The sequence below is a fragment of the Chrysemys picta genome, chromosome 3, assembly GCF_011386835.1.
Source record: "Chrysemys picta bellii isolate R12L10 chromosome 3, ASM1138683v2, whole genome shotgun sequence".
Classification (NCBI taxonomy): domain Eukaryota; kingdom Metazoa; phylum Chordata; order Testudines; family Emydidae; genus Chrysemys; species Chrysemys picta.
Window position 1 is genome coordinate 49,993,790 of NC_088793.1, and position 23,443 is coordinate 50,017,232.

A 23,443-nucleotide genomic window follows, 5' to 3' on the forward strand; every position below is an offset into this window, starting at 1 on the left:
AGCATAATGACGTAAAAAGGATGAGAACTGAGTTGTTTGTTACTGGTTATAAAAAGGGCCTATGTTGCCCATGTAAGGTGTGTCTCTTCTGGCATGAGTCGAGGAGCACCCTCTCAGCTGACTGACAAATAAAGGACCTGGTACCCGTCTTCTTGTCTCTCCGTGCCTCCTTGGTGTAATTAGGTAAGCTCCGGGGAGAAACGGGCCCTATTTGGCCAACACTTACCAAAAATTATTTTAACACTGTCTTTAACACTGTAGGCTTTTTTATTTGGTCTAATGGAGTCTTTTTGTTTCCATTTTGTACTTTGTCTCAACAATTGGTATAGGTGACTGGACACATTTGTTCACAATTAGGGTAGGCCTGTCAGGCCCCAATTATTACACCTGCACATAATTTCAAACACTAGAAGCTTGGAGTAACTAAATTAGGGTTTGTTCTCTAAATCAGTCACACATTAGAATGGCGATATAAAATAATATTGCATAGTACCTTTATAGTATATAGAATTCATCCTGGGAGACAAAAAAGGAAGTCTTAACTTTGTCCGAGAGACGCTTCATTTTAAAACATCAGAAGTCTACACTCTGTAATGTCACTGGCTTTATATTTTTTAAAACATTGTACATAACACAAAAATAGTAAAATGTACTTAGCCAGAAGCAGCCAGAGTCCTAGGAAGGGGCTCAACAGAGGAAAGCCTTTTCTCCCTTTGATTGGAATGTGCAGTACCCTTTAAAAAAATATAGCTTGTCTTTTTCTTTATAGTCAGAGAGGGTCTGAGATTTTTGTATATGAAGATAGTGCAACCCAACTCCAGGTAGCCTCTCTCCTCTGAGCGGCTTCCCTCTCATGTGCAAGTGACCTTCCTCCCTCCAGGGTTAGGAGTTGTGGGTGGAATGGTCTCCTTGCATACCTACTTCCCTCTGCTCTATAATATGGAGAACTCAAGTGGGAACAAGGGGAAGGAAAATCAAAGAAACAACCACATGTGGCAGGAAGCTTTTAATCTTAACTAAAGCAAATTTAAAAGGGTCTTATTACAATGTGATTAAAGCCTCCTACCTTCGACTGGTGGCAAACTGTCCATCTTCTGGGAAACAGGAACTTGCCTGGTGCCCTCAGCCAGGACACTCCCCTGCCTAAGGAAACAATAACCATAGTATCACAGCTCAAGGCACCTGCACCTGTGCTCCCCTTCCATTGCTCAGCAATGGCACCCACTGTAGGCTTCCAGCGCTTCAGACAGCAAGTTTTTTTGGAGTTACAGAAAAAGTGCATAAGCTGTTAAAAGAGACTGCATCAAAACATAGTAACATAAGCCATTTCAGATGTAGCTTCCTGCGATTGGACAATGTGGTTGGTTAATATCATAGAAGGCCCACATGGACACTATTTCAAAGTTCCAGTCAACTGTAGTTAAGCACTTATCTGAAGGCCAAGTTTATAACAATGCTTAGCACTTAAAGGGTTTTCCCATGTTCAAACACTTTACAAATATTGCCAATTAATCTTTAACAGGCTTGTTAGGCAGGTAAGAATTCTTCCCATTGTACAGGGAAGTGAGGGTGAGTGACTTTCTAAGACCATTGAGGTAGTGTTGACAGGTGTCCAGTTTTCAACTGGAACGTCTGTTCAAAAAGTGACCTTGGTGGCTCTGGTCGGCACCGGTGACCGGGCCATTAAAAGTCCAGTCAGCAGCTCAGCAGGGGGCTGGGGCTAGGGCAGGCTCCCTGCGGGTCCTGGAAGCAGCCATCAGGTCCCTGTGGCCCCTAAGCACATGGGCAGCCAGGGAGGCTCCGTGCACTGCCCTCATGCTTGTAGATGCCACCCCCACAGCTCCCATTGGTCTTGGTTCCCAGCCAATGGGAGCTGTGGCACCAGCCGAGAAGCCCGCTGGGCCAGCGCATGGACCCTCCCTGGCTGCCCATGTGCTTAGGGGCTGCAAGGACCTGGCAGCCGCTTCCTGGAAGCCTCAGTAAGCAACGCTGGGACCCTGCACCCTGACCCCTTCCACTCCCCAACCCCCTGTCCCAGCCCAGAGTCCCCTCCTGCACCCAAACTCCCTCCTGGAGTCCGCACCCCCCCACACCCTAACCCCTTGCCGCAGTCCGGAACCCTCTCCCGCAACCCAAACCCTTCAGCCCCAGCCCCAACCCAGAGCCCGCACCTCCACCCAGAGCCCTCAACTCCCCCCTGCACCCCAACCCCCTACCCCAGTCAGGTGAAAGTGAGTGAGGGTGGGGGAGAGCGAGCAACGAGGGAGGAGGGATGGAGTGAGCAGAGGCGGGGCCTCAGAGAAGGGACGGGGTGGGATGGTGTTCAGTTGTGTGTGATTAGAAAGTTGGCAACCCTACACTGAGGGTGTCTGGGTCAAACCAAGTCTAGACCTCAGAACATCTATCTTTCTTAAATTAGTGAGCCTCTCTGACAGTGTGTGGAATATGTCTGTACAACTTGTGAACTCTGAGTGAGATTCTCTGTGTATCTTTACCAAGCCACAAATTCCATTTTAAAGATGCAGCCCTTTGTGGTCGCTGTTAGGCATTTACCTCCACATTGGATTGAAATTCAAAGTTGTAGTAACATTGGGCTGGCAATAGAGGGCAGTTAAATCAAAATGGTCCTCTACTCAAATATAAACACCCTATGCTCTCACCCAGCCTGTCTCCCACCCAGGAGAACTGGTTTGTCTGGGGACAGGTGTCCTAGCGACCAAGTCACCTGGTAAGCATCCAAGAGTCACCTGACTGAGCGACTGAAAGGCTATAAAAGGATTCAGAGGGGGAAGACTGGAAGGCACACAGGAAGTTTTGGGCAGAAGGAGAAAAGAGAGCGACCAGCCAAGGTCATAGAAGTTCTGGAGGAAGAAGGCTCCATGTTTCAGAACACAAGCCATGCACTGGAGCAGGACTCTGGATGGCCCAAGCAACTCTGACCCCTGCTCAAAGTATGCTCTAGAGTGGTGAGCAAACAGAGGCAGACAAATGTGTGTAGGATTTATTATCATTGTGTTTCTCATGTGATTAACAGCAATGGTTTTAGAATCCTATGCAAAATGTCTGTGGATTTCATGTATTATGTCTGCCCCGACCCCGAACACTGCCTCTCCCCATGGCTAGAGTTCTGGCAGAAGGCTTGTTTAAGGGGGGGGGGGGGGGGGACTCTGAGACATCAGCACTGGTTCTAGGGCCTGAGCAGAGTCCTCTTGATTGCAGCTCTCAGAGGGGGTGCCTGATAGAAGATCTGCACGCTGAGAATGTGCCCATAGGCCCTAAGACAGCAGCAGTGCCTGGACCCTATTCAGTCTCTGGAGGCTCAAAACACCCAGGGATTCAGCAGCTAGCTCACCTCATATCAGTCTGGAGGTATCTGAGTGGAGCTGACACACCCACTCATTTTTTCTGTGAATCAAATGTCCTTCTGTTCTATTTCTAACATTTCTTATCCCTAAATGTCTACCACTAGTCACAGGCTTCTAGATCTAAAATGGTGATCTAAGCCCCTCCATTGTGCCGATTGTCTTATCCCAGTCTAATCATAGAACTTCTACTATCTAAGAACAAGGCAAGGTGGTGCTTCTATTGGATTTTCTTCCTAAACTTGTTCATTTTAAGATGGTTATAACAACTAGCTTTTTTCTCCACTGTTGACAGTATATTAATTTGAATCAGTCATACCAGACTCTGGAGTGCATTGCTTCACATGGGACTGTTAGGGAGATGCAGATTTGGTTACACAGCCACAGGGGTATAGCAATTTCTAGCAATTTGATGCTTCAGCAATTTAATGTAGCTACAGAAGCAGCAACATGCTATGCAGCCCAAACAATATTCAAGTAAGTAGTGTTTACAAATTGCTGTGACTCAGCTAAACGTCACTTAAAACAGATGGTTAAAATTAACTTTCAGTGGTTTTATAGAAATAGCACACACAGAGTATTCATTTTGAAACATTTATTTTTCCACTTGTTTGAGTATTAAGTATAGGTCATGTTGACATGAATTTCTAAAAAAATAAGTATATTACATTATTTGGGTACATGATGGTGATAAAAAGTTATACATTTGATTTGTTTTAACTATTCAGATTCATAGAAATATGCAACTTAGATAAGTCACTTATTAGTAACAATGGATTTTTATTTTAGTGATGAGAGCAATATCCCATTTGGCCCAAACTAATTTTTTGTTTAATATATTTTGACCAAGTTTAGTCAGCAGCCTATTGTTTCAAATGAGAGAGACAGAATGCTCACTAGCCATATAATCTATCAGTATTACCCTAATTCTACTGGTAACTTGAGACTGAGACTATTTTTAGTATTACCTAAATAAGGTTCACTTGACTTTTAGGTCATGGTCTCTCCCATCATACAAAGAGGAATTAACCTTTGAATTTTAATTGTTTGAAAGACTTCTCATCTTTCTGTAATAATGTGTGAAGTCTTAAATTTATTACTCTTGCAAGACTCACTGTTAATTCTGCTTACCAATTCTGATTAGGTATTAGGAGTACAATACATACATTTGTCAATACAGTATAGCTTGAATTTATAATTTAGTGGGGGGAGGGATAGCTCAGTGGTTTGAGCATTGGCCTGCTAAACCCAGGGTTATGAGTTCAATCCTTAAGTGGGCCACTTAAGGACCTGGGGCAAAATCAGTACTTGGTCCTGCCTAGTGAAGGCAGGGGGCTGGACTTGATGACCTTTTAGGGTCCCTTCCAGCTCTATGAGATAGGTATATCTCCATATATTATATTATTATAACCCTCAGATTTTACTGAACATATTAATGATCAGTACAAGTGATTTTTCTTATAGCAATATAGTAAAGGCAATTTGATGAAACTAGGCAAGCTGATTGGACCATAATTGCTCTTCATCTTACTGAGCAAAAATTTATAGAGACATTTAGAAATCTGATGCAGTTTTTGGTATTATCATTGAAATACTATAAGCTTATATATTGTGTAGTTGTAAGCGTGAGTACCCACAAGCAGGTTCACCAGTGCAAATAATGAATTCTCATATTACTAATTAACAGATAGCTATCAGACTTATGAATTAACGTGTTCAAAGTGCATGTTCACTGAGCATTATGCACTGTAAACAGGCACAAGCGCTGAGCAGTACAATGTGTTCAACTGCTGAATTCCCTTTACTATAAAGATACAATCTGTGGAAGTGACCAAAAAAAAAAAAAAGCTACAGTGAAACATAAGCTATAGTCAAACCACTAATTACAAAGAAGAGTAAAACAAGTTTAAGTGTAATAAAATAAAAACCAGGAAATCAGCTTGAAAATATGGTGATGCACATTTGGACTGAAAGGATAAGCTTTGCCTTTTGGAAACATGAAAAAAATCAGAAAGCTCTGAAGCTATACATTCTATGATTTTAAAAAAGTTAAGCTGGGTTAACCAAAACAAAATTTAAAATGACTGAACTTGCACCTCAGAGCTTTGTTATTTCCAAAGGAAAATGAATCATAGCCATCCTACTTCATATCAAATAGCATCCCCTAGTGAAAAGTATCATTAAAAAGGCAGGCCTCACTGAATGAAGCAAGCCCATTCACTGAATGGATAAATGAAATAGTAACAGATGCTTCTAAAAATTGCTCCTGTAGTGTATAGACTAGTTTAGTAAACACTCACTTAGCTAAGGCATAACTAATTACTGAAGTTTTCCTTTAATGGCAGCATAATAAGTCCATAGCAGCACAAATAGAAATGATAGGATCCAAGTAAGACACCCAGTGCAAAGATTCAAGAGAGGTCACCAGATGTAATTGGAATGCAGTTAGCCTAGTTCTTACTGTACCTATAGAACAGAACTTCATTTGTTGAGATGGGAACCGTTGTTCATGATACAGTATGTAAACCCACTGCTGCAGGTTTACAACAGAGGACCACATCCTTTTCTACAACATCGTCACAATGAGATGCACTCATGGCATTTTGTTACCAGCGCTGTATGTTTTAGTTTTGGAGAGTAAACCACACTCTCTCCAAAATATTTTAATTGAGAGTGCACATGAATGTGTTTTTCTTTTTTTGTAACATTAGTTTATACTAAAAACTAATCATATGGAGCTGTATGAGTGCTAATAATTTAAATATGTCTGTTATTCATCCAAAAGTTAGAAACTACATCTGAGGAGTTGAGTGCCCAAGGAACTCTGCAACTTGCTAGTCTGCTGCTGCATATCTGTATGCTAAAATCCTTTAAAATTTTAATTAGCACAAATGCACAGTAAACTATCATCCCAATGTCAATTTGTTGCATTCTTCATCTCTTCCTGCCATACTGGAAACTGACTGTCCACAAAGTTAAAACATAAAAAGAAGAGCCACTTTAGAGTGAGAGGTGGGAAGGAAGATAACCACACTACTTACTACCTGACTCTTCAACTACTTACACATGTGCTTAACTTTAAGCATGCAAGTAGTCTCATAGTAATACATTTAAACTTCCCTCATATTTGGTAATTCTGACAAGTTTCAGCCTGGTATAGAAGCTTCTGTCAAGTTTTCAATCCTGAAAAAGTGGTTTATAATGACAGACCTTAAACATAGCCGTACAAATGGCAATTATGTGTAATAAAGGCTCTTATTCTTCAGTACTTTGTACAAAGTTAAATAAGGCAAAAATTGAAGTTATAGACAGTCCTGCTTTTTTAAAAAACGTAAAACTGGCAGGCTACTCGCATAATGTAAAAGTTTCAACATTAAAAAAGTTTGACAAAATTCTGCACAAATATACACTCTACTTAAATCCTGAAATGTTGAGATGTCACATTATGTATGAGACTGATTCTCTTTCTTACCAAATCCTGCTATCTTACTCATGAAATTGACAAGAGGTAAGATTTGGCCCCATTTATACATCCATACAATGATTAAATGCACTTTTAAAAAATAAAGGCCTTTATCTAACAGAGTATGTAAGAAACACTGCAGTAAGAACCATTTTTTTAATAATAGAAGAGGGGATTGAGAGCCTCGATGCCCATCTCATTGCCAGCAATGGGAGATGCAGCAACAGCTTGTTACAGAAACAAGATACTTCACGGGAAATATAATATATTAACATACAATGCAGCACTTCAGATTATTTAGTGTCTGTAAGTATCACCACGCACACAGTTTACCAACATGTGAGACTGGTGGACCAAGAGTACATTTCAGTTTTCATGCTCAAGGTCTCAGAAATTAACAAGTTACACTTATTATATGAATTAATGAAAAGGTAAGTCCCTCCTCCAACATATACCAAGTACTAACAAGAGTGCAGACTTACTGCATTATATGTTTACTTGACAAGAAATTCTCCCATGGTATTGGGAAAAAGTAGAAAAATTATGAAAGAAACTAAACTGAAAGTATAACTATTAAACCAACCCGTTAAGGTATAATGAAAATCAGTTATCAATAGGAATTGTGTAGCAATCTATATTGAATACTTACAGCTCCAGGTCATGTAATTTTCACTCTAATGCATCCATTTAAAAACTATTAAAATTCTGAATATCTTAAAGCAGAATATTTTTGCATTTGTTGCTGGCAGAGCTTTGTTATAGAAAATCCTAGAAAATTAAAATTATACGACATCATACAAAAACAAACAAAATGGATATTTTTAAAATGCATGCTCCGAGAGAACTGGGTGAAATTTTCAAAAGCACCTTAATGATTTAGAAGCCTGAGTTCTATTGACTTTCAATTAGACTTAGATGCCTGAATGTCCACATAGCGTGGCAATGCACACTAGAGTGATATTATTTCCAAAGTGCAACAATGTGTTGTGCACTAACTTGCGCATGAAAACCCTGCTGGCATGAACTAAAAGTTCCCTACTGCACGTCTATGTTTTTGTGCACTAGGGAACTTTTAGTTCATGCTAGCAGAAATATGGGTCACTTAGGTGTAACATGATGTGCTTTAGGAATCATAGCCCTCTAATGCGCATTGGTGCACCGTGTAGGCAAGCCTTAAGTCACTTCTGAAAACTTTACCCCTTAGGTCTGATATTGCAGAATTATATTTTTAACCAGCAGCATAACTCTGAATATGAGACAACATTAAAGAAAGTCTCATTAGTTTAATGTGTGATTTAGTCTTCAGCTACAACTTGTTGGATCCTCCAGAACACAGTTTACACCTACCATGGAATTTCTCAATAGAACTTAAGACATTTTGTTGACATCCCACTCTGCAAATTCAACATACTTTTCATAGTTCATGCTACATGAACATATTAGATGTCAGCAATATATTTTTGGACAGGAATACAATTGAAAATGTATGGGTTCCATTTAGCTGACTGATCAGTATCAGAAACAATACTACTTGCTTACCCTGTTATGACTGACACAAACAAACTTTACAAAAACATCTGTAGTGCATTACAAAATAAAAAGGAAAAAATGTTTTTGGCACATCTCTTCTTAAACCTAAGCTTTAAGGCCCCAAAAGTGTAGTGAGTTAATTAATGAATGAATAGAACTCCTTTGGAAAGCCTCATTTGAAATGCAAAATTTTAAGAAGTGAAAAATTTTTTAAGGATGCTATTTTAATCCAATACTGTATCCTCTTGTGTGGTCTGAGTACTTGTACCAAATATCTACGTACACACCTTACTTAACATTCATATAATATACAAACTTATTGCACCAATAAAATTGCCAGAATATGTATTAGTGTAATCTGACAAATATGATGTCTGTCTTTTGCTTCTCATTTTACTTTTCACAGTCCTGGTTGACTACCACTCTTCTATCAAATTTGCAGGTAAATGTAATTGGAAGGAAGCTACTTCACCTTGGGTCATATTATTATGTACCGATACTTGTAAGCACTATGCTTACATTTTTAATATGCTTAACCATTCAGCCAAACCTATTACATAGCTTTGTACATCATTCCTTCAAACAGGAAAAGCTCATCCAATTTAAAAAAACATGCACAGGGACAACAATGGTTCTATATTTTGTTTGTTTGTTTTGCCACCGGGGTCTCACTTTACATACAAAATAAACATTGCAACAGCAATATTATTTAAATCCACCATCTATCAAGGATCCTGTAGGTGCAAGGTTTGCTAGAGCACTGGTAAAATACCTCTATATCTGCTGTATTCCGTATTTAATTGCACAACTTCATCCAAATGACTGTCATTCTTTTTCCTTCCGAAAGTGGTTCTAAGGTATGTTGCAACTGCTAAAAGGACTTCTGTTTTTCTTGGTCCTCTGTTTGTTTGGTCTAAGGTTGATGACATCTCCACCATTAAGTGTGCTAGAATTGTGGCCCGAATGACTTCCACCAGCTGTATTAAAAACACCTACATAATTTAAAGAAAAAAAGCAGCAATTTCTGTGAATCTCTTTCTACCTTTTATATGTTGAATCTTAAGCCAAAGCATTTACTAATGCATAGTAATACATCTCAAACACAAGCTCTTTAATTCCTGAACAGTTATTTATTCTTGTGGTCACTTGCAGCTAGAGTTCAATAAGCTATGTTTCTGAACTAGAGCCAGTTGGAGTTAAATACATGCCACTGTGAGGTTTAATACTAGCACAAAATGTACACCTAAGGAACTGGACAATTGCATACTTACTCAGATGCTAATCACATGGCAACAAACTTATGTTTAGTTGAGTAATACAATAAACAAACATGACAGGGCTTTTAAATTAGCAACTTTGTTGGGATAAAGGAGAGGAAAAGGGTAGTATAAAAGAAGAGGGCTTTAAGGAGGAAAAAAATCAGTTGACTCAAAAGTGCTTTAAAGAACTAAAGTTCAAGGTTTCCTTACAAAAGACAAAGTTTACAAAGCCCTTCTCATTAAATGCCAGATCTTTTCACAGTGAGTCTCTTGTATATCTGCTCCAGCATGACTAACACTAATACCAATTACATTTAAAAAAAAAGGCAAGTGTCAGGGAAACATCCATTCTCAAGTCCTTACAATGTTCTTCCCAAGAACTGAATAAAAAGGGTAGTTCACAAACATTGGCCAGAATTGTTAGTACATTAGTTTGACTATATTACAAAAGGATAACAGACAATATAGTAAGGTAGAAAAAAAGCTAATTAGCCGTGTGAAATCAACTCCCTGTGACTCCAATGGAAGATGGATCAGATCCTTAGGTAATTAATAGTAGGCTTCATCAGCATAAAACACTGACTGGCTGCAGTTTATTGTTGCATACTTACCAATTTTGTTACTACTTGTATGTACTACATCTGGATCTTCAGCTGTTTGTTGTTTGAGCCTTTGAAGATATTTTTCAGCCAAATATTTAAAAACTGAAATACAAAGATACTTATCAGAGTGTGAGACTCTAAGATAGGGATCTCCACATGGACATCTCTGCAAAGCTTCATAATATATCAGCTCATCTTAGTACTAGAGATTCATTTTGGTAACAAAGCTGAGTTATAAGCACCTGATTTGATACTATGGGCCCCAGTCCTGCAAGCGATTCCATGTGGGCAAATCGCTGTACCAGTACAGAGCATCACTAACTTCCACCTGGGTCTACCCAGAGTCACTTGCAAGATCAGGGCCATATATAGTTTGTTATGCTTTATACCGCAGTGAATGGGCACATACATGTTGTCATAAAGATTAGAACTTGTAGATACTGTTAAAATAAGGTAGCATCTTTAAGCATTTACTACACATAGGTCTTACAGCAAGTGTTATAATAAAAATAACAGCAGTCGTGTAAACCAAGATTAAAAAATAAAAAAATAAAAAAAATTTAACTGTTGCTACATTGATGCGTATAGGACTGTGAGTAGTCTACTATATGTGGGAATTTTCAGAAGCCATATACGGTATCAACAATTATCTGCAGTTGTTTAGTAATCTACTTTAATAATGCACATATAGGTGGATTTTTAAATTTGTTTATTTTTCCCTTGCAAATTTGTTTTCCAGGATGAAAATCTAAGTGAAAAGGAGAAATAGGTAGTGCACTTCTCATTTCTTGTATCACCGGACAAAATCCAGATTAAATCAGAATGACAGAATGTCCCTATAAATGCCAGAACCGCCCCAGAAAGGCACTACCTGGAATATATTACTATTATGAAACTGAATTTATGCATAAAAATAGCAGAATTATAGAAGTTGGTATGACATTACTAACAGACAGCTGCATCCATGTTAAAAGTTTTTTCAGCAATTAAGTTCAACTGTACACTGTTAAACAACTTGCAATCCATAAATTTAATCCTTATCAGTAAAATTTTCAAAGAGCCTAATTCCCATTGAAAGCCAGTAAGATTTAGATACCTAAATCACTTAAGCATTTTTGAAAATTTTACTTTTACCTTAAGTGTGGAAGAAAAACGGAAGAGAACTACAAGTAAAGGAAAAAAATGTTACATAACTGTATCAAGTGACAATCAAATTTAAGATGTTATTCCCTACTGTGACTACTGTGCAGTGCCAGGAAATAAGAGAGTGGCCAAAAAACGTGATAAAACCAGTGGATTAGTTTCCAGGCTACACAGATGTGCAACACTACATGGCAGAGGACAGGACAAAATCCTGTATTTGCCATATCTCTTACCTTCAGTTACATTTAGGTCCTCTTTCACTGATGCTCGGTAGAATCTTAACTTTAACTTTTTTGCCAATGCTTCTGCCTCTTCACTGCACAACAGAAAGACTTGTAAATACTGATTTGTATATTATGCCAGTGTTTATCAATACTGTACACAAAATTCTTTGGAATTAATTCAGTCAGAAGATCAGGTGAGGAGGTAGCTGCTCTTTAATTACTTTATGACCTGTCCACTTTAACAATGAGATGTTTTGTTGGAGCATTCCTTTTCAATTCAGAGTTGTTACATTTTCACGTCTATTTGATTATGTTTAAAAAAAACCTCCCTGGCAGTAGCGAGATGGGTGTCATAAAAGCCAAAAGGAAGGAGGTTGCAACTAATCAAGACAGCAGATTAGGAGGGTCTGAATGAAAATGTTAGTAGTGTAGACAGAGAGACAAGGAAGATCTTAGAGATTCTCTACTCCAGTAAGACAGAGGGGGAAAACAGATTGGAAGGGACCAAAGAGCTGGAAAAAATAAACCTGAGGCAATGAGTTTAAGGATGAAAGGCAGAAGACAGGGCAGTAGCTGGAAAGGGATGAGGGACTTGGGGGGGGGGTTGTTAAAGTAAGTGGGAGACAACATTGTTTGTATTGTGAGGGGAAAACTTGAGAGTGAAATTTTAAGGAGTTGAGGGAGGGCATGAGAACTGGGACAAGGGATGTCATGAGGTGGGAAGGGATGAAAAGGAAGGTTTATAGAAGTAAAAGAGGTGAGAAACCTCAGTGTTGGTGACATGGATGAAAGAGGAGGTCACATTTGATCTTGTTTATTTTCTCTTTGAAAATCAGTAATATCCTGTGTGGGTGAAGGAAGGGGAAGTTGAGCTTTAGGTGGATATCAAAGGGAGAGAACAGGCACGAGGACAGTCAGTGTAGGAAACAATGAGAGGGAGAAGTAGTTTAGCTAGACCAGGAAAACTGTAGAACTAAAGGAGGGGAGATTGAATTAATAGTAGAAGTATTCAGCATGGTCATTCAACTTTCTCCATAGGCACAAATAGGAGTAGAGGAAGTGGATGCTGGGGGCAATGCGAGTTGCAATTTCTGAGTTTGATTCCAGGGTGAGGGAGAGCGTGGAATAGAATGAATTGACACTTCAGTCTATGGAGGAGAGAGCAGGGAAGAGGGAGCTGAGAGTGACTGAGTTTGTGGATGTTAATGGGTTGTAAATTTCTATAATACAGAAATACAGTACTTTGATAAAACATGAGTATATGAAAGAACAATTTCAGAACAGAAAACAAAAGCAAACATGTAAAGGTACATTTTAAAAATCTGTTTAACCCAGTTTGGCAACTGTATGCATTCACTAACCAAACCAGAGTATATAACGTGGTTGGGCTACAACTAAGTTTAACAGCTGTTGTAAAATTTGGGCTGCCGAGAAGGCATATTTTACAGCTCCCTGAATACAAAATGGAGTAATTTCTCATTGTGGCCCAACCAGACTACTTACGGGGTTCCCTGCTCATTTTTGAAGGTGCTTAGAAAACAAAAGAAAAAAAAAGAAAACTTGAAGTGAGCACTAATTCCCCAATCTAGAAAACACATAAGTACATGAGTAACTTTACTCATGGGAGTAGCACCACTGAGGTTAGTGGAATTATCCAAGTGTGGTTGCAGAATTAGGCCCTAGGTTTGGAACTTTAGTAAACATACGATTATATGAGTCTTCACCATCAACTCCCATAGATTTTGAAAAAATAAAAGACTGCAATAAATCCTCTGATTTCAAAAGACAATATGATGAAATGCCTACTTCTTTATACAAGAATCATCCAGGAGGTCAATCTTATTCTGCACAAGCACCGTGGGGATGTCTCCAACTTCAGCCACGACTTTCTCCTTCCAGGTGGGGATTGTTTCAAAAGAATCCCTGTCAGTGGTAGAAAATACAAGCACACAAGCCTGGGCTCCTAAAAACAAAGACAATTATCAATTTAGTAAGAGAAAAATAAAGACAAACCTATAAAAAGGTATTTGGGATATGGTGGCTTTTCATTTTATTTCAGACGGGCAGAGTTTTATTACTGTATTGTGTCAAAATGATGGTTAGGGAGCCTTAAAGTAAGAATAATAGACTGTCATCTTATTTTGGTCATTAATACTGTTCTTCAAGATAGTTGTCATTCTGCTATCTTTCAAGCTACTCCAGCAGGCAGAGAAAGATGGAGAGGGGAAAAGAGAGAGAGACAAAGGTCTGTCTGTTGCTCATTTTTACTAATATGGGAGGCTTCTCAGATACTACAGTAAGGGCCATATATGTACCTAGGTAATCTTTAATATCTGTAAAGATACTTCATATTGTAAGTTTGCCATCTACTTCTGAGATTTGTTACATTTAGGTTACAAATTCAGGTGAAAAAATGCTGTAGCAATTTGTTTTTTGGAGGTTTTTTGCTTGAAAAGTTAAAATTTTCAGGGTTTTGTTTTACAAACAAATAATTTTCTCAAAGAGCTTTAAAAAAAGTTAATTTCTAATTCATGCACATTTCCCTCATGTTGTTTTGAAGGAAATGACCAAAATTTTACAGCATTTATACACAGTGGCAGCAACTCTTTTGCTATTGTGATGGTAGTGCCAATGGATTGTCAATTGGCTACTGAACGCGTTACTTGTAAGGTGGCTGACAATCATTACTGAAAATTTGAGTCAATGGTCTTTTGATTATCCAGTAGCCCGAAGTCATCAGCAAGCTCGAACACATAGGGAAATACTTGATGGTTTATATTCCTTTCAAAACTTCTGTTTAATAGTTACTATCATAATGCTGGATACTTGTTACCTACATAAATATTTAATATTTTTGTGAGTTCTGCTTGGCCTCAAGAATATCCTGTGGCAGATATCTAACTGCGCACTTGGTGGAAAAATATTTCCTTTAATCAGTGTGAACTTTCCAAATTTCAGCTTCATTGAACATCCCTTTGTTATTGAATGAGAGCAAGTAGAAGGCCTCAATCTAGTTTTTCTAAACCATTCATTGCTGTGTATACTTTTCTCAGGTTCCCCTCCCCCCCATTCATTTTCTTACTAAGGTGAAACAGGCCCAAATTTTCCAATCTGAGGATTTGTCCATGATCCTAATTATTCTCATCGGCAATCTTCAACACCCCTCTATTACTTTTTTCCTCTACAGTGACAAGAACTACACACAGTATACCAGGTAAGGGCATTCCACTGAGATATATAATGACATTGTATTATTTTCCATATTATTCCCTATTCCAGGGGTCGGCAACCTTTCAGAAGTGGTGTGCTGAGTCTTGATTTATTCACTCTAATTTAAGGTTTCACGTGCCAGTAATACATTTTAACGATTTTAGAAGGTCTCTTTCTATAAGTCTATAATATATAACTAAACTATTGTTGTATGTAAAGTAAATAAGGTTTTAAAAATGTTTAAGAAGCTTCATTTAAAATTAAATTAAAATGCAGAGCCCCCCCCCAACCGGTGGCCAGGACCCGGGCAGTGTGAGTGCCACTGAAAATCAGCTTGCATGCTGCCTTTGGCACGCGTGCTATAGGTTGCCTACCCCTGCCCTATCCTATTCTTTATGTATCCATCATCTTGTTTGCTTTTTTTGACCACAGCTACATATTGAGCAGCGGTCTTCATTAAGGTGTCCACAGTGATGTCCAGGTCTTTTTCCTGAGCTGATACAAATAATTTAGAATCAGAAAAATGTATGCGTAGATCAAATTATTCCCTCCAATGTGCATTACCTTGTATTTGTCAACACTGAATTTCATCTGCCTTTGTTGCCCATTCAACTAGCTTAGGTAGGGGCCTCTGAAGCTCAGAAATGCTACAGGGCAGGCACCTTCTTCTGGAAGCCTCATCTTGCTCAGTTTTAACACAGTTACTGTGGCTACAGAAGCCTTTTAAGGTATCCCCACATCCAGACTGCATTTTCAGGAGATTCCCCGCCTCATCTCCTTCTGAATGTTACAGCACAGAGGTGACTTGCAACAACAGGTTTTTGAAGGGAGGGAAGGGTCCTAGAGTGAAGATGTGATTTTTCTTTAAAATTGCTGAAATACAGCCCTAAGTTTAACTTGGCATCAGAGTTCACTGAAAACTACTAAAGGCTAGATATAGTCCTTACTCAGGCAACTCCTATTAATGTCAAAAAGAGTTGGCAGGAATAAAAACTAAGTAGAGACCCTTAGGATTTCTGCCCAAGGTACAGAGCTGGTCACCAAATACAAATTACAAGAAGGTAGATTTAGATGAATTAACTCCTCACTCACACCTCTCAAGGCAGATCATCATCCATTTTGATGCTCCTTAACTAGATGGCAAACTACCATACGACATGACACCAATAACAACTGTCACATAGCAGGATCATGCAGAAAGATGGCTGTAGAATCAAACAAGTGTCTATGTCAATGTCTTTCAATTTTTCCACTGAGTGGTATGGCTCACCAGAATTCTTTTAGAAGTCCATTTAAACCGCCATACATTAAGTACTTTAGAGTGACTTACTTTTAAAGAGTGCAATATAGGAGCAAGCTATATTATTTCCACTTTCCAGTTTAGGTTTTTTCTTTTTTTTTATCCATGATAAATTCTGGTGTTGGAAGGACTTGTTTAGTTGCACATATACAAAAAAGGTTCTGACACCAAATCTTCTCTCTCCCCCGCACACACTTTCCTTCTGACGTCAGAAATCTATCCAGCCATTAGACTAATTATGTTCTATCCTATTTAAATGGCAGCTCTGTGAATTTGCATTCAATGGCACGTAATGAAGTCAGATATACTGTATGTCTGGGAATAAATACTAAAGAATCTGAAAAGGTTCCCTCCCATTTGAAAAAAAGAGGAATAATGTCGATAACTGAACTGGTCTTCGCATTGCCGTTACATATAAAACGTCCCTATTATTCAAAAAAGAAAGTTGGTTAGGCCAACTGTATTACACTTTTCTCAAGTTACGTACAAAAATTAAATAAACACCAAGATGTAAAATATAGGTTTTTTTTACCTCTATAATAGGCCTTAGTTATTGCATCAAACTCCTCTTGACCTGCTGTGTCCCACAACATCAGCCTGACCTCTTCATCATTAACTCTGAAATAAATGGAATAAATGTTTCATCAACACACTGAATACAGAGACTCAAGACTAAAGAGACACTCAAAACAAAGCACACATGTATTACAAATATTTCTCTTGCTTATAATGTATTTTGGACGAGAATTAAAAAAATTAAAATTTATTTTTCATCATTGATACGGTTTACTTTTTGGCACTTCATTCTGCTTGGACAGAAAAGAAAAGGACTAATCTCAGTCTCTCCATGGCTAGTATGATCTAGTGCAACGCTGTTGAGCTCAAATTTCCAATAATACAGAAAATGTTCAAAGACAAAAAAAAAAAAAAAAAAATAAAAAGAGACAAAAATCATGTTTTTTTTAAATTCATACTGGGTTTTATAAATCCTGTGTCTTAAAAAGGAAAAAAAATGCAAAGAGAACCTATGCTCCCGGACAGTGCTCCTTCAACACATTTATTTATTTATTTTATCTACTTAGGTGATCTGTGAACTTATTTTTTCATTACCTTAATATCTTCCCCTCCTTTAAATATGATTAGATATCATCTGTTTACATTATCAATAATCTAAGAGTCTGAAACAGCTATTTGAAACCATTTTACATACTGAACTCCTGCTTTCACTTTTAACCACATAACTTATAACAAATGTTTCCTTTTTTTAAAACAAGGAATGCAAATAAAAATCAGCAGTTCAACATATACAAACCTTCTTAGAAAAAGTCATCAAGTATGTCTGAAAGTCTGAGTTTTATTTTTTATTTCAAATTATAAATCTTGTACTTGAGTGGAAAACTGAGTGATCCAATTACTGTACATATGCTTCACTTTTAGCCCTCTGAACAAGATGTAAAAAAAAAAAAAATCCCCCAGTCTTTAGTCTGGGAGATAGTTTGAGTTCCAAATCTCCACATGCCTGCTAATCACAACAGCACTAAGGAAATAAAGGCAGAAGTAGCATGACATCTGCTGAATACATACTGAATTTGTCTCTCCAAGAAATCTACTCCAATAGTTTTCTTGTAGTCTTTTGTAAAAATTCCTTTGCAATATCTCTGAATCATACTGGACTTCCCAACTGCTCCATTTCCTACCACCACCACCTTGATGGCCACTTCCATATCCTCCTCCAACATCTCTGCAGCTGAGAACCTCTAGTTACTTCAGGAGCATGAATTTTATCTCCCAAATCTGTAATTGAAGTAAATATTATGTTCATGAAAATACTGTAAATAGAAAGAGGTCTTGTAAATAGGCACTGGGCTGGACTCTCAAGATCCAGTTTCAATTTCCAACTCTGCTACAGACTTCTTGTAGGACTTTGGGAAAATCACTTTGTATCTCTGTGCCTCAGTTCTCCATCTATAAAATAGGGCTAAAAATGAGGGCTGTCAATTAATTGCAGCAAACTCGCATGATTAACTCAAAAAAATGAATCATGATTAAAAAAATTAAGCACCATTAAATCGCCTTGTTAAACAATAGAATACCAATTGGTATTCTATTAAATATTTTTGGATGTTTTTTATATTTTCAAATATATTGATTTCGATTACAACACAGAATACAAAGTGTACAGTGCTCACTTTATATTATTATTTTGGATTACAAATATTTGCACTGTAAAAATTATAAAAAATAGTATTTTTCAATTCACCTCATACAAGTACTCTTTATTGTGAAAGTATAAATTACAAATGTAGATTTTATTTTTGTTACATAACTGCACACAAAAATAAAACAATGTAAAACTTTAGAGCCTACAAGTCCACTCAGTGCTGCTTCTTGTTTAGCCAATCGCTAAGATAAACAAGTTTGTTTACATTTATGGGAGATACTGTTTCCTGCTGCTTATTTACGTCACCTGAAAGTGAGAACAGGCGTTCGCATGGCACTTTTGTAGCCAGCATTGCAAGGTATTTATGTGCCAGATATGCTAAATATTCGTATGCCCTTTCATGTTTCGGCCACCATTCCAGGACATGCTTTCATGCTGATGATGCTCGTTTAAAAAAAAATACTGATAATTAACTTTGTGACTGAACTCCTTGGGGGAGAACTGTATGTTTTCTGCTCTGTTTTACTCACATTTAATGTTATAGCAGTCTCGGATGATGACCCAGCACATGTTTGTTTTAAGAACACTTTCACTGCAGATTTGACAAAACACAAAGAAGGTACCAAAGTGAGATTTCCAAAAATAGCTACAGCACTCGACCCAAGATTTAAGAATCTGAAGTGCCATCCAAAATCTGAGAGGAACAAGGTGTGGAGCATGCTTTGAAAAGTCTTAAAAGAACAACACTCCAATGCAGAAACTACAGAACCCGAACCACCAAAAAACAAAATCAACCTTCTGCTGGTGGCATCTGACTCAGAAGATGAAAATGAACATGCGTCAGTCCACTCTGCTTTGGATTGTTATCGAGCAGAACCCATCATCAGCATGTGCTCTGGAATGGTGATTGAAGCATGAAGGGACATATGAATCTTTAGCACATCTGGTACGTAAATATCTTGCGACACTAGCTACGACAGTGCCATGTGAACACCTGTTCTCACTTTCAGGTAACTTTGTAAACAAGAAGCGGGCAACATTAACTCCTGCAAATTGTAAACAAAGTTGTTTGTCTGAGTGATTGGCTGAACAAGAAGTAGGTCTGAGTGGACTTGTAGGCTCTAAAGTTTTCCATTGTTTTATTTTTGAATGCAGTTTTTTGTACATAATTCTACTTTTGTAAGTTCAACTTTCATGATAAAGAGATTGCACTACAGTACTTGTATTAGGTGAATTGAAAAATACTATTTGTTTTGTTTTTTACAGTGCAAATATTTGTAATAAAAATAAATATAACGTGAGTACTTTATACTTTGCATTCTGTGTTATAATTAAAATCAATATATTTGAAAATGTAGAAAACATCCACAAATATTTAAATAAATGGTATTCTATTATTATTTAGCAGAGCAATTAATTGTGCAATTAATCACAATTAATTTTTTAATCGCTTGACAACCCTAATAAAAATACTTCCTTTGTCTGTCTTGCTTATTTAGATTGAACTGTTAAGGGCGGGGATGGTTTCTTACTATGTTTGTATCAAGCCCAGTACAATGGGCTCCTATCTCTGTTTGGGTTTCTAGGCACTACCAAGAGACAAATAATACATAGCAGTAGTAACAACAACAGGGCAGCACTGAAAGCACACTGTTTTCACAAAAGATGATAAAAGTTTAGCATTATTTCTATTCTAACATGTACTTTGTGTAAACTCTGAAAATAAGTTATGTTGCTATGTGCCACAAGCTGTTTGTGAAACTAGAGCTACTATTAATCTTAAGCAACTTTACAAATCTGCTATTTGGCAAATAGACAATCTACAGTGTGTTGCCTTATGAAAAGGAAGAAATGTGCATCCAAAATATACAAAGGCAAATACATGAGTTTTTGTGTCTTTTGTTTTTACAGTTAGAAACTTAACTGAATTTGTGGTATCCTATTGACAGAATTTATCCTCGGCAGCCTCCAAGCCAACAGCTGCCTAAAATGAGAGTTTACGGAAAAAAGATCTTTTGGTCTCAGCAGGTTGGGAATCATATCCTTCTATTATGCAAATACCTGCATTTTCGTTACAAGAGATGTATTTAGCTTAAACTGCTCAGATTCTATTTCTAATAGGTATACCAGGCCTGATACTGCTTCCAATAAAATCATTTTAGACTTTTGCCATTGACCTCAATAAGAACAGGATTAGGACCTAAATTCACATCTATTTCCCCTATCTCTGCTGCTGATACCCACATATGTATCTCACACGGATTCTTCAGGAAATGTTTGACTATACAATTAGTAAGTTTTTTATTCCAAAGCCTTATACTGATTCTTGTTAATCTGTCTGAATAGCAATTCTTTCCCAGGGAATGAACAAATTCCACTTGCAGGCAAGTTTAGGCACTGAAATTGTTTACTTATCCTTTGACATAGTAATAAGCGTTCACCAAGATGCAAGTTATTTATTATAGTATATTTAAAAATACTATATGGGATTGTGTTGTCATGTTTGTACAGTAGCTTTATATTAAGCAGAATTTTCTTTCAAACAATTTTTATAATGTTGTCATGATACTGCACTTATTTCACAATAGCTTCTATGCTTTCTCAATTTTGTATTTTCTTCCTTAAAAATATTAGGGAATTCTGAATTATTTTATATCAAGAAAATAACTGAAGTCAGTCTTGAATTTAAAGAATGTCTTCTCCCCAAAGTTCAAATCAAAAGTGAAGTGATTAAGGAATAATTACCATGTAAACGCATGTGAAAGTTATTATTTGTATTCTGTTAGCACCCACACTGAGCTAGGTATTGTCCACTATACACAGATTGCCCCGTTAGAAAGTTTAACAAAAATCAAGGTAACTTTTGGTATGTTACCAAAATAAGCTGCATCACTGCAAACTCAGCTTTGCTCTGGGGCAGCACCTCTTCATTACAAGTTTACACCAACATAATGGCAATGATGCAAATTTCCATAATTGTAAACAGGACCAAATTACTAGTGTAAATAGGCAATGCTCACAGACAGATTTTTAATAATGTGCAGCTCTTGCATGAACTAAATTTCTAACATGAAAGCACAGAAAAAATGTAAAGTTAAACATGTTCTGAACATGCTTCATTCTGAGGTTGCAACAAGTACTTCACATACACTTGAAATAAGCAGAGGGTTGTGGTGAACAAACCTGAACTTACGCCCATAATCTGCGAAGTCTCCTATGAGTAATGAAAGCACTGCTTTTTGCAATATTTTGATATTATAAAATTAATAACTAGCATTTCGATAGTATTAAGTACCTCGTGTGAGAAGTATTTCCCCATTTTTTTTTACAGAAGGGAAAATAGAGTGATAAAGGGACTTGTCCAAGGCCACACACTGGCAGAGCCGGAATGCCTGATCCCCGCCCCTCTTCGCATCCATGTAAGCAGTGGCACCACAAGGATTGCAAAAGTGTGGGGGCCAGGCTCTGGTCGGGGGCTAAGGGACAGGGGCATTGTGCTGTTTCTGAGTTCAGGTTCTCAAAATAGGGGGCATGCCCCACATTTAAAAAGTGTGAAGGGATGGCTCTTTAGTTCTTCCATCTCCAGGACCCCTGCATGTAAGTAATATCTAAGTACCACTATACTATCTATTATTATTATTGTAGTAAATATAGTTATGACACATATATATACACTTTTAGGGAATAATCACAAAGAATAGCTAAAATTCTAAGTAAACTGAAGACACTGGAAGCTGTCTTGTCATTTTCAGTCACTGCTTATACTCTATACAGAAAGACATTTATCTGGGAGAACTGTCAAGGTGTCCGCACAAACAAAACTGTAGAGTCCAAACGCTTGTACGTTGGCTTTCTAAAGGATGCTTAGGCTGGTCCCAAGTGTAACTGTGATAAATCCTACGCTTCCCCATTGCAGCAATACCGCTCTTAAGGGAACAGGATGATGATCCCAGCTGGTTTCATACATGCTGCCTCCTTAACCCCTCCCTATGTTGTTCTCTTCAGGGCATTTCCACACTCACTCGCTTCCCTTCCCTAGGTAAAGCAAGCACCCCCACACAAGCCACTTTCCTTCCCTACCGAGGCCAGGACAAGCCAGCCCGTGTACGCAGCGCCCCGGCCGGGGTAACCAAACCACAGCGCGTCCGCCCAAACAGCACTGCAGGGCCCTGCCCATCACGCACAGTGCGACCCCACGGCGCCCAGCGCCCATCCCCACCGCCGTGTAGCATCCTCCCAGAGCAGGGTAACCCGACCCCGCAGGGGCTGCCAGCCCCACCGGCGGCAGCAACAGCACCCCTCCTCCCCCAGGAGTAACCGAGCCGGGCGCGCCCAGCCCGCGTCTCCTCCCATCCCCATCCCCACCCCGACACCGGCCCCGAGAGCCGCACCCAGCTCCGCGCTCCCCCCGGCATCCCAGCGGGCCCGACCCCGCTCCCCACCACCCAGCCCCGCCCCGCCCCGCCCCGCCTCCGGTGCTGCACACCCGCCCCAGGGGCTCACAGACCCGCTCGGAGGCGCTGGCCCTGGGAAGCTGGGGGGCCGCTGCAGGCTGAGCGGCTGCGGCTCCGTCTCGGAGACCGGGAGGCGGGAGGAAACCGCGCAGCGGAGCCAACCCAACCCGGACGCACATCCCGGCTCCCGCACCCGGAAACACCGTCAGGGCCGCGGGCTCGGCGCGGAGAGGTCCCCGCCCGTTGCCTCCGCCTCCCCGAGCGGCTGCAGCCAGCGACAGCGGCGGCCCCTGCGGCCGCTACGCAGGGAGTAAGGGGGAGCGAGCAGGGCCCCCGCGCTTCCCTCGCTGTGGTCAGCCGCTGAGGTGGAGCTGGGTTGTGGCTCCCGAGGTGGTTGCCTCCAGGGTTCTGGTGCAGGCCCGTTATAGAAACTAGAACCGGCTGTTGAGTGTGGGATTAAACTACAACAACCCCCAAAGTAATGGAGGAGAGAAGGTGGGCGGGTGCTACTCATAGCTGGGGATTTGGCTCATGGAGAGAGCTGATCTGACTGAATGCTTGAAAACTTTCACAAAGGTAGATGAATCTTCCCCAAATGCCGGAGGAAGAGTCAGCGTAAACCCTAATCCCCAGTCTAGTGGTCTCCCGTATCTATCTCACCATCCAAAAGAGTGGGATGGTATAGGTGGACTGAGACTGCATGGGGTTGCCCTCACTAGACTTTGTGCCTTTAAT

The 23,443-nt window shown here is 39.1% G+C and overlaps 1 protein-coding gene across 8 annotated transcripts; it reads right to left on the reverse strand.

Moving 5' to 3' along the window:
- Positions 1-3,942: 3,942 nt before the first annotated feature.
- RAB23 (RAB23, member RAS oncogene family) lies at positions 3,943-23,153 on the reverse strand. 8 transcript variants are annotated; one of them, XM_065587905.1, is made up of 8 exons: positions 22,886-23,153; positions 20,179-20,238; positions 17,678-17,887; positions 16,626-16,711; positions 13,390-13,546; positions 11,593-11,675; positions 10,226-10,318; positions 3,943-9,347 (listed from the first exon to the last, which is right to left on the reverse strand). In XM_065587905.1, the coding sequence occupies exons 3-8, from the start codon at positions 17,830-17,832 to the stop codon at positions 9,208-9,210; spliced, it is 714 nt and encodes a 237-aa protein (XP_065443977.1). In that variant the 5' UTR covers positions 17,833-17,887; positions 20,179-20,238; positions 22,886-23,153; the 3' UTR covers positions 3,943-9,207. The 8 variants fall into 8 exon arrangements, with proteins under 8 accessions (XP_065443977.1, XP_065443975.1, XP_023957326.1 ...); XM_065587903.1 differs by having other exon boundaries at positions 22,902-23,140; XM_024101558.3 differs by having other exon boundaries at positions 20,178-20,238; positions 22,762-22,903.
- Positions 23,154-23,443: the final 290 nt, after the last annotated feature.